The sequence below is a fragment of the Triticum urartu genome, chromosome 5A (assembly GCF_056163025.1).
Source record: "Triticum urartu cultivar PI428250 chromosome 5A, HENAU_Tu73, whole genome shotgun sequence".
NCBI classification, from domain to species: domain Eukaryota; kingdom Viridiplantae; phylum Streptophyta; class Magnoliopsida; order Poales; family Poaceae; genus Triticum; species Triticum urartu.
The window spans coordinates 429,896,200-429,913,175 of NC_141877.1; the positions used below are offsets into that span (position 1 = coordinate 429,896,200).

At 48.4% G+C, this 16,976-nt stretch overlaps 2 protein-coding genes across 2 annotated transcripts; both read right to left on the reverse strand.

The window, feature by feature from the left end:
* Window positions 1-1,216: 1,216 nt before the first annotated feature.
* Window positions 1,217-2,201, reverse strand: LOC147971759 (uncharacterized). Its single transcript, XM_087524106.1, has 2 exons — window positions 1,788-2,201; window positions 1,217-1,723 (listed from the first exon to the last, which is right to left on the reverse strand). Exons 1-2 carry the CDS (start codon window positions 2,199-2,201, stop codon window positions 1,217-1,219), a joined length of 921 nt encoding a protein of 306 aa, XP_087380232.1.
* Window positions 2,202-8,429: 6,228 nt separating this feature from the next.
* LOC125509463 (putative CCR4-associated factor 1 homolog 7) lies at window positions 8,430-9,549 on the reverse strand. The gene has a single exon (XM_048674448.2). The coding sequence runs from the start codon at window positions 9,347-9,349 to the stop codon at window positions 8,510-8,512; it is 840 nt and encodes a 279-aa protein (XP_048530405.1). The 5' UTR covers window positions 9,350-9,549; the 3' UTR covers window positions 8,430-8,509.
* Between the last annotated feature and the right edge of the window lie 7,427 nt (window positions 9,550-16,976).

A 16,976-nucleotide genomic window follows, 5' to 3' on the forward strand; every position in this document is an offset into this window, starting at 1 on the left:
GGTCGACAATAAGCTTAGAGATCAACACCCGAAACGTCGTTCAGTTCATAAAATATCGCCGAGGGTCTTTAGACTAGCCACAATGGAAAGTAATATACACTAGTAACATACACATATCCCTAGACTATGTTACTACCTTCATAGTGGGTAGTAATGTAGGTGTGGTGTCATGCAAAGCTCCATCTATTAGGTTATAGACTCATACTTCATTTGGACATGTGATGTTACAGTAACTAGCTAAGTTACTAGAACTATCTCTCTCTTCATTAACTCAGTGCCACATAGACAAATTTGCTGAGTTAGACTTAAAGTTACTGCTGAAGTTACTCCCACTGTAGCTAGTCTTAGACGTGGCGCCGAGCAGGAGTTACATTTGCTTAACTTTTCAATACGGTCAAGTCGTTTTTGGGTCAACTTTTCAACAAATCAGTGTTGTCAATTCTCACGCGGTCGCAGCTCGGTCAACGAAGGTCCCTTCCAAAAGACCAGCACGAGCATGCAGAAGAGCACGGCAGAATCAGGTGAGGAGCCAGTGCACGGATACCGAAAAGTGAAATGGCTCTGCACTCCCAGGAATCGCCAGTCAGGCTGGCGCTGCCCTCCCGACCACGCAAAGTGAGTGAGCGACCGACCGCAGTCAGCCCTGTATCCCTCACTCATTTAGCACCGCCGTACTGGCATATGACCATATTGACTTCCGAGCCACAGCACATTTGCTGCACGCCCTGCACCGCGGGAGCGAGAGGGTCCACCCTGCCGACCTACCTCACCGCGCGCACCGACACCGGCGAGCCCAGCGAATCAAGCCGGCCCATGCAATCGCGCACCGCGCGTGCATGCCTCAGCCGATAAGACCCACTCCACCGCCCCAGCTCACACGAACGTCTGGTTTGATCGGATTTTGTCCCTTTTGAGTAAGGAGATGAAGTCGTATTTGGCTCTATTTTAGGATGCGGTGGCCGTGCGTGCAGCGCGCGGCCGCATCCTTTTGCCCCATCCTATCCGTCAGGACAAAAAATGCTCATATTTTCATATCAAAACCAGTTTGCACGTTCAAATATTTGTCTAAAAATAAAAATAATTTTACAACCCAATTGAAATTGTCTCTAATAAAATAGTTTTACAACCAAATCGAAATTGTCTTAATTGAACATAAAATGAAGCAATACATCTATTGGTTGCCAATATGATCCCACACGTGCTCAACCAAGTCATTTTAAAAATCCAAATGAGTATGCCAATCATGCAGTTCACGGTGGAATTGGACAAACTGTTCAAATGTGATCGGTTCTTGGTGCAGGGGCTCAATATTTTCACCTTGATAATTAAATCCTTGGTCGAAGATACTCTCATCACGCTCGTCCTCGACGATCATGTTGTGCATGATCACACAAGCAGTCATCACCTCCCAAAGCTTCGTTTCATCCCATGACAGTGCAGGGTTTCGAACGATACCCCACCGGGATTGAAGCACACCAAAAACACGTTCTACATCCTTTCTAGCACTCTCTTGCATTTGGGCAAATCTCTTTCTCTTCTCACCTTGGGGTTTCGAGATTGTCTTCACAAAAGTTGACCACTGAGGATATATACCATCAGCTAGATAGTATCCCTTGTTGTACTGGTGGCCGTTGATCTCAAAGTTGACAGGTGGGGAGTGGCCTTCTGCAAGCCTTGCGAAGACTGGAGAACGCTGTAGCACGTTGATATCATTTGTGAGAACCTGCCATGCCGAAGAAAGAATGCCATATCTAAAGATCCTGCGAAGCCACCGCTTCTAATATGACAGTGCACGCCTTGACATACCCCTTGTACTGGCCCTGCCAAGCAAATGGACAGTTCTTCCACTCCCAGTGCATACAATCTATACTGCCAAGCATGCCTGGGAAGCCTCTAGCTGCGTTGGTCGCCAACAATCTCTTTGTATCAGCGGCAGTTGGCTGCCTCAAGTACTCAGGGCCAAACACCTCGATCATAGCCTGGCAGAACTTGTACATTGACATCAGACATGTTGTCTCACTCATACGCACATACTCATGCATCAGATCGCCTGGAATTCCATATGCAAGCATGCGGATGGCCGTGGTGCATTTCTGGTAAAAGGAGAATCCAAGCTTGCCAAGGGCATCCGTCTTGCACTTGAAGTATGGGTCATGAGCAACCACTCCCTCTCGGATGCGATTGAACACATGCCTTGCCATTCGAAAACGGCGACGGAATTTATCCGGCTTGAAGAGCGGGGTGTTGAAAAAGTAATCGACATAGAGCAGGGCATGGCCTCTCTCCCTATTGCGGTTCAGGTTGGGAGCACGGCCAGGGACTGACCCCCTGTACCGAGGTAGCTGCCGTTGAATGTGGTCGTGAACGACCAGTGCAGCCACCACAAGATCTTCATCATCCGACGACGAATCGTCCGATGAACAAATGAAGTGGTGGAAGAAAAACTCATTCCATTGTCCATATCTTTGTGGGCAAAGTGTCGAACACCTTGCGGTCGTGGTGGCAAAGAGGCCGCGACGTTCACCTCGACTCAGCAGGGGTGGTTGCCGGCCGGCTACTGGCTGCTCTGGAGCTCTCTTCGAAAGCTGCCGCGGCCACCGTGGTACGTCGCCGGCAGTCATATCCCCTCTGCCACCGGTAACGACGGCGACGGCCAAACCTCCTCCGATCGACGGCCAAAACTACAGCGAAAGCGCTGGCGTGGTGACGACCATGTCAGGCGTGGTTTGGTATGGATGGTCGGCGGCTGCGCGGTGAAGAGACGGCCGGAGAATAGCGGCGGCGTCGATGGCGGGGCGGGGCGGGGAGAGGGGGTGAAGGCGTTGGAAGCGAAGGGACTGCTAGTGTCTCCGACAGGCAGGTCACGAGAGGACAAGGACGTGCAGCAAGCCCGTCCGCACGATGTTCGTTTTACCCCAAACTCGGCACAAGTTTGGCCGGGGATAGATCGAAAACGGACAGAATCCGAATATTTGTTCGTTTGGAGCCGCAGTATTCGTCTGTTCTATTTCAAACGAACGCACCGGACAAGATGGAGGCGCGCGGTGAAGTTGGCCTAAGGCTGAGCCATCCCACGACACGACGATATCTTCCATTGCCATTGGCGTGCAGGGGATGGAGGCAGGCAGCGCGCATGTGTCAATCCAAGCGTAAATGGGGCGGCGTCGGTGATCGAGAGGCTCAGGCAGAGGAGAACGCCATTATTCATTCCGCCGGGGGCCGCGCGTCGTGGGAGCGACCTGAGACTGTCTGCCACGGCGACCGACGCCACCGCTCGGCTCCGTCAGCGTGTCAAAGCGAAACGGACCCCCCGGCGAGCGGTCAGAGTGTTCGGCCGGCGCCTGAACTGCCATGGTCAAACAGACAGGAACTGAGCACGGCTTTGCTGTGCTGAGAAACATTGCAAATCAAACAGTTGGCGGCACGAGAAGAACGGCACGCCGGTGAAAAACCGACAGATCGGGCCGGAACCTCACTGTGGCGGACCGGAAACAGAGGGCACTACACAGGCGAATTGACAAACGAGATCATGCTCAGCTTTGGCGCCACCGACAAACAAAGCTCGGAACTAGAGCAATTGAAAGACAGTTTTTTTTTTCCTTTTCAAAATTTCTTTGAAGGTGCCTGATGATCTGAACCGTATGGTGAGAAATTACTTTGAAGCTGCCAAGCGATTGTTCACGAGTCTGACCTCCTTAGGCCTTGTTCGGTTAGCCCCTATCTCTCTCTCTCTCTCTCTCGATTCGGCGGCGCCGATAGCGGCGACGCAGCCATCGTGCATACTTCCCCACCCCTTCCTTATCTCCCATCCGGTAAGCCTCTTCTCCTTCTTCTCCTCTCCCCCTCCTCTTTCCCATCTCCTCTCGATCTGACCTGATGTGCTTACGGAGAACATAGAAAGTGAGTAACCGAACAGGTTATCGTCATAGGGATTCATGTGGATGAAGAACAACGAGGGTTGGGTGACAAGCAGGGGATCACCCAATCCCTAGAAGGTTAGAAACCAGTCGTGGAATCTAACCACGTCAACCGAACAAGGCCTGAAGGAGGCCTATCCCAGCCTATATTATATTAATCTTAACCATGGCATTTCGGTGGCTAAGGCCATCACTAGGGGATGGGCTGGATTTAATTTCAGAAGAAACCTTTCTGGGGATAAAATTTCCCTATGAAACAGTTTGAAACTGAGATGTGAGAGGATAAGAATGTCTGATGGAAAAGATCAGCCCCAATGGATGCTGACGACAAATAAACAATTTTCTGTCAGATCACTATACCTCCTTGGTTAAAACTGACGTGGACTTCCCACATAAATTTCTCTCGCAGATCAAAATGCCAGCAAAAAATCAAAATGTTCTTTTGGCTCATCGCTAGGAAAAGTATTTTAACTAAGGACAATCTACTCAAGAAAGGATGGCGAGGGAGGCAGGATTGTGTGTAATGTGGACAGGATGAGACCATAGATCATCTATTTTTCACTTGTTCTGCTGCTAGACTCCTTTGGAGCTTGGTAAAATGTTCATTTAATCTGAAAACAACCCTGAATGAATTAGATGAGTGCCTGGGAACATGGGTCAGAGCTTTCAATAAGATAGAGAAAAAAACTAATCTTAATTGGAACCTCTGCCTTGTTCTGGTCCATTTGAAAATGCAGAAATGATGGTCTTTCATGACAACAAAAAATAATGATCCAGTGACTCTAGTAAAACTTCGTGCAATTGGATTGTGGATTGGTTTGTTTTACAGATAAAAAACCCAGACCAAAGACTATTGATGTTTGAGGGCAAAGCTAATCGAGCGAGTAGCAAATGAAATTTCAAAGCATTGCAAGGATGGAGACCCGGAGTCCTACGACTGGAAGGATGAAGTTTTTTTGGTAGCTGCTTGTCTTCGATTTGGGGTTGCGTCCTCCTCTATCTCTGCCACTTGTGGCTTAGGATAAAAGATGGTAGAACTTCTATTGCCAGTGACCCCTAGGGCGGATAGCTGTCTATGGTTAGAACTTATCTTTGGTGTGTGTAAGGTGCTGCTACTTGAACTCGTTCTCGTGCGATGGTTTCTCTAATGAAATCAGAGGGAAATCCCCCTCGTTTGCTCAAAATAAAAAGAACTCAAAATGGCATTTTACGCGGTAAAACATCGGTCACAACTTGCAAACTACACGGGCATAAACTAACAGGTCTCACATATAGGATGCACCAACCAATTTCAAACGGAACAGACGATCATACAAATAAATATCCACGCGAGCTATTTGCAGCAAAGCAACATGTTTTTGCGTATATGCAACCACAAGGCGAAACCTCCTAAAATGGAATGGCACCAACAGGTATTATACAGTAGATGCAGCGGTAATCCACGACAAGCAGAATCAAGCAGCAAATATGTTCTCGGAAGTAAAACAAAGATCAAGCCAGAAAAAACATTGAAGAATGCATGAATAGAAACCCAAAATTAGCTACTGGAAATCACGGCGAACTGGGTTCAGATTACCGACATGTATTATATCCTTTGTGCTGAGACAAACTATTGCTGTGAAACAATATTGGCGATTCCAATTCAGGTCTTGTGGATTTTGCAGCTATTTCTTTAACGAATCAAATGAAAAATAAGAGTCCACGTAAAAACCACAGAAATACGTGTGTTGTAAAATTTAAATAGATAAGATGTTCAGCTGCACACTCACACTCGCACTCACACTATTGTATCAACATATTGCCGTCAGGATAACCATCACATTGCAAAATAAGGAAGACCTCAAGCGAAGATTCACTTGCCAGATAGCACACCATTAAACACACGACACGGCAATACAAGCAAAATTACAAAAGGCTACATACTGCCACATACACAAGATTCAGTGAACCACATTTTAAAGACAGAATACCATAGCTGCAATATGCCTGATGTACTCCAAAGAACTGAGAACCCCCATGATATTATTATCGTTCAAAAGGGAGGCACTATTCAGGCACATACAATAAGCAAAAACACTACAACAAGAGCAAGAGAATTAAAGGGAACATGAAAAAATAGTGATCATCAGAATAATTAAGGCACAAATGCAAGGACAATTCACGCAAAGAAATTACCAGGAGAAGAACAATATCTAACTACTATTTAATAATTAATGCCTGAGACACCAGAGTTGTAAAGCAATATCACTGATCACAATTCAGCTCTGGTGAACTCAAAGCTATTTCTTCAAGAAAAGCAAAAGGACCAGATCAAATCAGTGAACAACTAGTATCTGGGAGACACCAGAATTGCAGAGCAATATTGCTGCCCAGTTCAGCTCTGGTGAACTTTGAAGCTGCTTCTTTAAGACGGACGAAAATACCAGATTGAAATAGTGAGCAACTAATATCGGAGAGACACCAGAGATGCAAAGCAATATTGATGATCCCAATTCAGCTCTGGTGAATTTTGAATCTATTTCTTTAAGCCAAGCAAACATACCAAGAGTTTGCATAGAAACACAGAGACCTGCATTGTAAAACTAAAACAGGGGAGATGTTAAGCTGCAAACTCTACATTCAGAGTATGTACCGATGTATAATGCTGGGCACACTAAAGCTGTCAATGTCAGCATAACCAACGAATTGCAGATCAAGAAACGCATCAAGAGAAGATTCCCTTGTCAGCCAGAAAATAAATGAATGGTACATAGTAAAGCTGAGTTGCCCCCAGGCTTAAGCCTCTCGTTGAACCATTGAGGGGCGCCTACATAAAATGGTAAAGCCCGCAAGATACAGTCAGCTATATTCAGTATTGTAACTACAAGGAACTGACGAGCCCAACTCATCAGGCAAACAATCTACAGTGAGAAAAGACAATACACCAAGAGCACGAGAAGCAAAGGGAATATGATGAAATTAGTAATTGTCAGAACTGTGAAGTATAAATGCAGAGATCCACACAGAAGTAACCAGGAAAGGAACTTCTCTAACCTATCTCGGAGGTTATGCACTGAGGCAAAATGAGAAGCCCCGCGTATCAGGCAAACAATCTACAGTAAGGAAAGACAATACAACACGAGCAATAGAAGCAAGAAGAATATGATAAAACTAGTAATCAACAGGAATTGTAAAGCACAATGCAAACACAATTCATATAGGAATGGCCAGGAAAGGACCTTCTCTAACTAATTTTGGAGGTTGCACTGGTATCACTTGGCTAACTGATAGGCACTCTGACTGCATTCTACTTCTGTTCTGTCAAAGTTTAGTTCAAACTCGATATTATTTTGTTGGTAGGTACTTGACCAGCTGAACTACTAACTTAATACAGAACAGTGTAAATCAGTGTACTGAACTGCTGAAGAAACTACAAACTACATGTAAGCTTTAACAGGAAATGGATGAAAATTATCTGAAACACTCCATGAATATAAATCAATTCAAAAATGAACAGCCAACACACGGAACTTCAGTAACCATAATGAAAGAGGTCGCTTTCAAAAAAAGCTTTTACAAAAGATGCCCTTGCCTTCAGAAAAGTCAAAATAAAAAGCAACAGTTCATTTATATAACCATAATTAGAGAGGTCGCTCTCAAAACTACCAAGTGTATGACTGAACGAGAGAGGATAACAAAGAAGAGGATGGATTGATGGGTGTGACCAGACTACCAGAGAGGGTAGGATCTGAAATCATCCTCTGATCCTCAGACAGACTACTGACCTGGTCCTGGTACATAAGTACATGATGTTGAGACTTGGGATCAATTCTAGGGAAAGTTTCTTGACTTATTTCGGTATGATTGCTCTTCTTTACATAATAGACAGTCCTTGCTAAATGCTAATTATGAAGCTAAACAGAATCCTGACAATGTATATGAACAACAGCTGAGCTTATCCTGGTCTATGACACAGAGTCTGAGCTCATGACTGGGGGAAAAAACTTTGGTCATCTCCCCTCTTCACAAAATACAGTCCTTGGTAATTTCGATACCAAAAAGAACCCAATTGGTACGGAAGCATGGACCTATGTAATACTACGATAACTTGAACCAACTAGTGATAGAATTGGAGTCCTTGACTGCCATGGTTAGCCCATGAAGAGGGGTAGGTGATTCCTCAAACGGAACACAGAACAGTAAGCAATCAACACTGTATACTCCCTCCGTCCCACAATATAAGATTGTTTTTCAAGCTATGTTTGCTTGAAAAACGATCTTATAGTGTGGGATGGAGGGAGTACATGAAAAAGAAGTGTTCTTTTTGCTATCAAGTGTGTAACTCTAGAGGACGTGTGAAGAATCAGCATAGGTGGACTTTAACCAGTATCTAGAGGGTGTTTCATCATTCCATCAACTTCAGCACGCAAAATCAAACAACAAAAACGCAGTCATCTAACCTAAACAAACTCACTGAGGAGTATCACAATTGAGGGAAAAGTGGTACCTTTTTCGGTGTCAAGCAAGAGGATATAATCAGGCATCACACATTCACCAGACAGGTTTCTCCTTTCTCTCATAAATAGTTCATCATTTATTTAACTATCCATTACTCAGTGAACAGAGGTGGTTTCCCCGCCCTCTGTGCCTAGACCATACAACACACCAGCATATTTCTCAGTTAATCCGCCGAAGTATGACTCCTTGAGCTTGTTGAAGGAGAGCGCGGTGAGCAGAGAATCGGAGCCCGCCTGATGGCAGATCCCGACCCGCTCGACGTCGAGCAGCTCAGCGAGCTTGTTCAGCCCGCCGTGGAGGCTATTGCAGAATCTCATCAGGTGTTTGATGTCGTAGATCACGGGGAAGTAAATCCTGATGAGGTCGAAGAATCCGGAGCTGGTGTCCGGCAGGTTGGAGCCGGTGAGCAGCTTGAGCAAGTAGCCGAAGTCGTAGCCGCTGTGGAAGGTGACCCAGTGGATCTCGGCGTTGAGGACGACGCCGGAGGACATGAGCAGCTCGGCGAAGCGGCGCGAGTCGGCCCCCTCGGCGGCGTGGCGGGCGAAGTCGATCCCGCTGCGGCGCAGCAGGTCGATGGAGTCCGCGGCGGCGACGTCGGTGCGCGGGTCGAAGCCCCGGAAGTTGAACTGCCAGACGCAGGGGCGGCCATCCGGGCCGAGGGCGGGGAGGCCGCCGCGCTCGTCGGAGAAGGTGAGGCCGAGCTGGATGAGCTTGAGCATGTCGACGTTGGCCTTGAGCGTGGCGTAGTTGAAGTCGGCGTTGGACTTGAAGGTGCCGAGCGGGCGGCAGACGACGCCGGGGAATTCGGTGTCCATGGCGACGTAGGGGTAGTCGTCGACGATCTCCCGGATCACGGCGAACTCGGCCTCGAGGTTCTCCGCCCACACCTCGCGGATCTCCACCCCGTCGGGCTTCTCTACGGTCGGCGTCGCCATCGGGTGCCGGGCATCAAAGATTCGAGCTTCTCCTCCCCTCTCCTTCCTGGAAGCCTCGGAGCTGGGTGGCGCGGCGGAGCGGGAGGCGGCGGGGCCCACGGGCGAGCGGCGAGGGGCGGCGGGGCTCCCGTGGGCGGGGAGGTGGGGGCGGGGCGGGAGGAGGAGATCCAGGGGAGGGGAGGGGGGAGGAGCGTGGGATTGGGGATTCGGGGGAAGAAGAGGGGAGGGGGGAACGCGACGCGAATGGGGAAAGTGGGCGACGTGCGCCGCCCGGGTCGGATTGGTGCCACGTGGCGGGGCCCGCAAATGGTGGGTCCCGTGGCATGATTGCCGGCCGACAGGGGCGCCTTCGTGGGTGGCTGCCCGGTGGGGCTCGCGGGCCCAAATTTTGTGTGGAGGTGAGGACGGCACGTCAGGTCAGGGCTGGATTGGAAGAACCAGCAAGGAAAACAAGGGCAAGCGTGGATGAACAATTTGGTTTTGTTTTGCCTCTTCGGCTCTTCCAGTCAGGAGGGTTTTCTTTGACTTGGGTTTGGTCAATGCAAGTCTTCATTTTTCTACGCTTTTCTTTAGTCTTCTTCTTTTTCTTCACATGAAAAATATCCGTAGTTTGCAACGAAGATATTGACATCGGAGTAAAAATAGGCTAGCCTTAGAAAAGAATAAAAATAGACTGTCGCGGTGAAAAGATACACTACGGCAATGAAACCCGACTCTTGTGAAAAAAAAGATCCTATGGCACTAAAAACAGACCGCCGCTGCGGAAAAGTACAACCATGGCAATGAAACATGTTTCTCATGGAAGAAAAATATGCCATGCTAGCAAAAATGCAACACCACGAGACACACGAAAAAATAGCTCTAGGTAATTTAGTTTCCATGTCAATCATCAACTATCATGAAAGTAAGAGTAAGATATATTGGTTTGAATCAGGATATTAAACCAAAGTCAAAGGTGCGGGTTCACACATCACAGCATTTTGCACCAAATAGTGATATTGGTCTATCATCCTTGTAAGGTCATCTCAAACGGCTAACCGCAAATTTTCTCTCGTATCCGTCCGCGGACAGGGGGAGACGAGTCCACGGACACAGATGCGGGATGACGACATCCAATGCTAGCCGCATGCATTGGACATTCCTCATTTTTTCAAGTCTACACGATCAAATAGCCGCATGCAAAGGGTACACACGTACAAATAGTCGCATGCAACACTAGTTCAAATTTAAAAAGTTTAAATATTACATCCCGACATTGTTGTCCCCTTTAACCGTCCGTTGATGGTCAACCAGATCTTCCTTCAGCTGCTCGTGAGTTGGCCGATGCCAAATTTGTTGATGCATTTGAATAGACTCTTCAAATGTGGTTGTATTCTGGTTCAGAAGTTGGATAGGATCACCCATGTTCTCAAATTCCAGAGCTGCGGGAACATCATCACCCTCATCCTCGACGATCATGTTGTGCATGATCACACAACATGTCATCACCACCCACAAGGTTTTCAAATACCGTCCACAAACAACTGCAAAACGGCCCTGTAGAACTTCAAATGCCCTCTCAACATCCTTTCTAGTTACTTCTTGTCTTTGGGCAAAGTGGATCTTTTTCTGGCCAACTGGGTTTGAGCCTATGTCCCTAGTGAGCCTCTACTTGACTAGCTCGTTGATCAAAGATGATTAAGGTTTCCTAACCATGGACATGACCCATCCGTTAACTTAGCATATTGATCGTTCAGTTTTATTGCTATTGCTTTCTTCATGTCATATACATATTCCTTTGACTATGAGATTATGCAACTCCCGGACACCGGAGGAATGCCTTGTGTGTTATCAAACGTCACAACGTAACTGGATGATTATAAAGATGCTCTACAGGTATCTCCAAAGGTGTTTGTTGGGTTGGCATAGATCAAGATTAGGATTTGTCACTCCGAGTATTGGAGAGGTATCTATGGGCCCTCTCGGTAATACACGTCATAAGAAGCCTTGCAAGCAATGTGACAAATGAGTTAGTTGCGGGATGATGTATGCCGCCGAAGTATCCAAGCTAAAGCGGAGGCTGGAGCAGGCCGATGAAGAGCTCATCCGCACCAACAAACGATTGGAGGAGAAGCAAGGTATGTGATACCTATTCACATCTGAAATGATATTATCTTGCTGAGTTTTGTAATTATGCTTACAGTTGACACGTCTGAGGTCAAGACCCTCAAGAATGGGCTGGCCGAAGCCAAGAAGGAGGTGGATGAGGAATGAGCCACCCGCCAAAAGCATGAATCAAGGGTAGAGGAAGTTCAACAAGAGCTCCGGGATGCCATAAGCGAATGTGAGTCCTTGGAGCGCAAGAGTACGGATCAAGATGTCAAACTTGCTAAGGCCCTCCAAAGTGCGTAGGAGCCCCGGGTTGAAGCCCAAGGCGCCTGCCGGGAGATTCAAGAGGCCAAGAAGATCGCGGCGGATAAGGCCTTTAATATGCAGAGCAAATTTGTGAGGAGAAGGTACCTCTTACGGACCCGGGTTTGGAGTTCTCCACGAGCGTTTGCGGATCTGCCCTGGAGTATTGCTGATGCTGCGGAGTTCTTCCGAGCCGAAGAGGGGAGCTCGACGGAGAAGCTGTTCTGGTCGCAGTACCTTGCACCAGAGCATCCGGTGCCCCTCAGCGATCAGCTGAAACAGTTGACCGAACTGCATAGGGTGGCCGGATTAGCTATGAGGGATATTATAATCTGTCTCTGGCCCGCGGAGCCCATACCCGGCAGCTACTTCGGGCTCATGAAGCGGCTAGTCAGTGCCTGCCCCCGGTTGGATGCCATAAAGCGGTCGGTCTGTATCGAAGGTTCCCGGATGGCCTTCGCCCGTGTCAAGGTACAGTGGGCGGAGATGAACGTCGTCAAGCTGGCAACTGGGGGACCGCCCGCAGGCAAGGAGCACCGCACGCCGGAGCGATATTTTGATGAAGTCTTGGAAGGTTCCCGCATTGTAGAGGGCCAGTGTTCGAAGGACATTATTTTCGAATAAATGTATCTGTGCTGCCCGAACTTTGTATTATGAAACAAGGCTTATGTATAATATGTTGCTTGTTTTACCTCTAATTATTTTCCTCCTGTGCGGCCGTTTACGGTATCTGATAATTGGCCAGCCGTCGGCTTCAGCCCCCACATGGGTAGCACGGGGGTGTTCAGAATAGCACCTGGACACACTTGGCCCAACTGCTTGGTCCTTGAAGGAGGTGTTAGTGCGGCGAACCAGGCAATCAGACTATGTGGCTTTATCGCTCACTCAGCCATAGGAGTTTGACAATGAGATTGTAGGCGCAGCCCCTGGTATTATTAGATTATCCAAACTTGGGTGCTATAGACGCCTGCCTGGGTGGAGACCAGTCCTTCGCATAATGCGGAAAAAATCGTGAGAGATTTATACTTAGTCATCGAATAGCTGACCAGCTCTCGCCACATCATGAAAGTCAGTTTTTGGCTTTCTCTACTGAGGTGTTTATTCGGATGAACCGGAAACACAATTGCAGTAGTTCTCCCTTTACTACCATAGACGAACGAGCGGAACGTAAGGTAGTAACCACAGGAGCCGGTCAACCTAACTATTGACCAAAGACATGATTCGGAGCCGATGCATATAATGTTATATTCGAGACGCCGAATTGTACTATAAAAGTGTTCAAACTTATTTTATTTTTAAGAAATGTACGTGGCCGAATGGAAGCCTTGGCGATTTAAGTCGTATCGAGGTGTACATGGCAATCAGACGAAAAAAGAGGAATACGGATTAGGAAATAAGCCAGTACCGAATATGTTGGGCGAAAAGCTATTTCCGTTATAGTCTGATCGATACGTCAAAACGTATTTTTACAAATGATGCGATAAGCATCGAGGCTATTTTACATGTCGAGCACCAGGGAAAGCTGTGTACGGGTCCTAACAAACGAAGAGGTGATCTTTAAAGATCCTTTAGATACTTTGCCACACATCTACGCTGTTTTTGCTCCTTGGTGTATTATCCTTCGAAAGGATTAACGATCGAGTTTTCATAAGGGGCCTAGGAAAGGGCCCTTGGTACCGCCGAAAGGTGATGGGGGTTGTAAGGAACCTGGAAAATAAAAAATAAGAGAAAAAGAAATATGAGGGTCCAGATAGGGTCGAGCCGTATTGTGGACTTTGTCTTTACTATGCCTCCATCTTTGCCCATGGTATTTTTAGTGCGTAGTTATGTACGCGTGGCACATATGCCACAATTCGGTTGGGGCTGAGACGAAGGCCGAATTGCTAATCGAGCTCCGGATGAGCTGGACTGTCGCTCTGCAGGGTAGTCCGGACGAGTTTAACAATGTCTAGGGGCTTGACTGCCGATGTAGTGTTTGGCTTGATAAGGCCGCCCTGGACTTCCGCTGCAAGGGCCGCGGTGTGCTCTTCAGTACGAGGGAGCGCTCCGTGTTTCCATTGACTGTTATAACACCATGTGGTCCGGACATCTTTAGTTTGAGATATGCGTAATGTGGGATCGCATTGAAGCGAGCGAACGCGGTTCGTCCGAGTAGTGCATGATAGTCGCTACAGAAGGGGATGACGTCGAAGGTCAAGTCTTCGCTTCGGAAGTTGTTCGGCGAACCAAAGACGACTTCCAATGTGATTGAGCCCGTGCAACGGGCCTCTACCCCAGGTATTACTCCTTTAAAGGTAGTTTTGGTGTGTTTAATTCTTGACGAATCAATACCCATTTTGCGGACTGTGTCCTGATAGAGTAAGTTAAGACTGCTACCGCCGTGCATGAGGACTCGCGTAAGGTGAAATCCATCGATAATTGGGTCGAGGACCAACGTGGCCGAGCCTCCATGACGGATACTAGTCAGATGGTCTATGCGATCGAAAGTGATCGGGCAGGCTGACCATGGGTTGAATTTTGGGGCGACTGGCTCTATCGCATAGACGTCCCTTAGAGCGCGCTTGCGCTCCCGCTTGAGGATGTGAGTAGCGTATATCATGTTCACCGTTTTGACCTCGGGGGGAAATTTCTTCTGTCCTCCTATATTCGGTGGGTGAGGCTCCTCGTTGTCATCCTCGTTGGGCCTGTTTGAAGACCCAACAGCTACTGTTTGTATGGTTGGCAGGTTTGTCGGGGGTGTCGTGAATCTGGCAGGGTCGATCTAGTATTCGGTCCAGGCTAGATGAGTCGTATTTATTTCTTTTAAATGGCTTCTCCGCTGGCCGGATTTGGAGCCACTGAATCCGATGTTGACCGACGTGTCTTCGGTATTGTTATTGTTGCTTCGACGCTTGTGTTTGTTGCGTCGGGGCCTGCCGTTGCCGTTTTTGGTTTCGGAACTACCCGGTCGCTGGCACCGTTGTTGCTACGGGCTAACCAGCTATCCTCTCCCGCGCAAAAGTGGGTCATGAGTGTTGTAAGGGCTGCCATGGACATTGCCTTCTCTTAGCCAAGGTGTCGGGCGAGTCATTCGTCGCGGATGTTGTGTTTAAAGGCCGCTAGGGCTTCAGCGTCTGGGCGGTCGACAATCTGGTTCTTTTTAATTAGGAACCTGGTTCAGAATTTTCTGACTGACTCTCCGGGCTGTTGGACTATATGGCTGAGGTCATCGGTGTCCGGAGGTCAGATAAAAGTGCCTTGGAAGTTGTCTCTAAAGGCGTCTTCCAAGTCTTCCCAGCTTCCAATAGAGTTCTCTGGGAGGCTATTTAACCAGTGCCGAGCTGGTCCCTTAAGATTTAGGGGGAGGTATTTGATGGCATGTAGATCGTCACCGCGAGCCATGTGAATATGGAGAAGGAAATATTCAATCCATATTGTGGGATATGTTGTACCGTCATATGATTTGATGTTCACGGGTCTAAACCCTTCTGGGAAATGGTGCTCCATTACCTCATCGGTGAGGCATAGGGGGTGTGCGGCGCCTCTGTATCGGGCCGCATCGCGACGTAGTTCAGATGAAGTCTGAATGCGGTTTTTGGCCCGGGTGAGGTTGTGCTTGTCGCGCCAGGCCTGATGTCCGTCTTCCCGTGCTGGAGCACAGCCCCGTGATCCGTAGATTGATTTGGACTGACTGACTCTATTGTCCAGGTCTTGTTGTAGGCCGTAGGTGTATCCCGGGGCCACTGTTCCCTTGCCTTTGCGGCTAGGTGGTGCGGGCTGGTGTTCGACTTGCGTTGCCGCTCTGTCCCGGTCACGTGGTGGTCGGTCAGGTCTTTCAGTAGCACCACGCATTGGCGGTATGGGCTCCAGGGCCTCATCGTTGAATTGGGGTAGCAGCTTGCTAGCTCTTCGTTGGGTGTTCGAGGTCGTATTCCTCGGCTGCCAGGACGTTAGTCCATCTATCATTGAGCAAATCCTGATCAGCCTGAAGCTATTGCTATTTCTTTTTCAGGCTTCTTGCAGTGGTGATTACCCGACACTTAAAGCGCTCTTGTTCGAGGGGTTCCTCCGGCACAATAAAATATTCGTTGCCAGGGCTCATATCCTCTTAAGAGTTTAGTAGGTAGTTACTGTCCTTCGAGTCCTCGTTCCCGACAGGATCGTCGGGGTTTACTTGCCCATCCTCCCAATCATCATGTTCGGATGTTGGCTCTACAGGGGGCTTCAGGGTCTTCGGCATTCTCCGAAGTATTATTGTCTTTGATGCCGGTATTGCCGTCTTTGTAGCTACGCAATTTTGAGCGGCGCCGCTGACGTCGGCGCTTCGGCAGGCTTGTCCTCAACCGGATCCTTCTTGCCGTCTTCGCCATCATCTTTGGGTGTGTCCACCATGTACACGTCGTATGTGGAGGTGCCGTCCATGGTCCGATAAACGGAGGGTTTGGGCCTTGTTCGTCTCCGGAATCATCGTCCATACCGTCGATGTCTTCGGAGGTGTAGTCCAGCATGTCAGTTAGATCTTCGACAGTGGCTATGAAGTGGGTGGTGGGTGGGACGTAAAATTCCCCACTCTTGGCCCCTAGTGCGGGCTGGGTGTAATTCGGAAACGATTCCTCTGTAATGGCGAGGGATCGCATTAAGTCCAGAGCCTTGTTTAGGGGCGAGTTTTGGACAGAGAAGCGAGAGTCCGCCGGGTTGGCCTGGGTGAAAGCCTCCCAGTCACTATCGGTGTCAAAACCGGCGGATCTCGGGTAGGGGGTCCCGAACTGTGCGTTTAAGGCGGATGGTAACAGGAGGCAGGGGACACAGTGTTTACCCAGGTTCGGGCCCTCTCGATGGAGGTAATACCCTACTTCCTGCTTGATTGATCTTGATGATATGAGTACTACAAGAGTTGATCTACCACGAGATCGTAGAGGCTAAACCCTAGAAGCTAGCCTATGATTATGATTGTTGTTGTCCTACGGACTAAACCCTCCGATTTATATAGACACCGGAGGGGGCTAGGGTTACACAGAGTCAGTTACAAGGGAGGAGATATACATATTCGAATTGCCAAGCTTGCCTTCCACGCAAAGGAGAGTCCCACCTGGACACGGGACGAAGTCTTCAATCTTGTATCTTCATAATCCAACAGTCCGGCCAAAGGATATAGTCTGGCTGTCCGAGGACCCCCTAATCCAGGACTCCCACAGTAGCCCCTGAACCAGGCTTCAATGACGATGAGTCATGTGCGCAGATTGTCTTCGGCATTGTA

What these genes read in the sequence shown, in the direction of transcription:
- LOC147971759 (XM_087524106.1), bottom strand. Translation starts at nt 2,201, where the DNA reads ATGGCAAGGCATGTGTTCAATCGCATCCGAGAGGGAGTGGTTGCTCAT. An exon ending in GGTATGTCAAGGCGTGCACT is followed by an intron (nt 1,724 to 1,787) that starts GTCATATTAGAA and finishes TCGGCATGGCAG; the next exon opens with GTTCTCACAAATGATATCAA.
- LOC125509463 (XM_048674448.2), bottom strand. Translation starts at nt 9,349, where the DNA reads ATGGCGACGCCGACCGTAGAGAAGCCCGACGGGGTGGAGATCCGCGAG.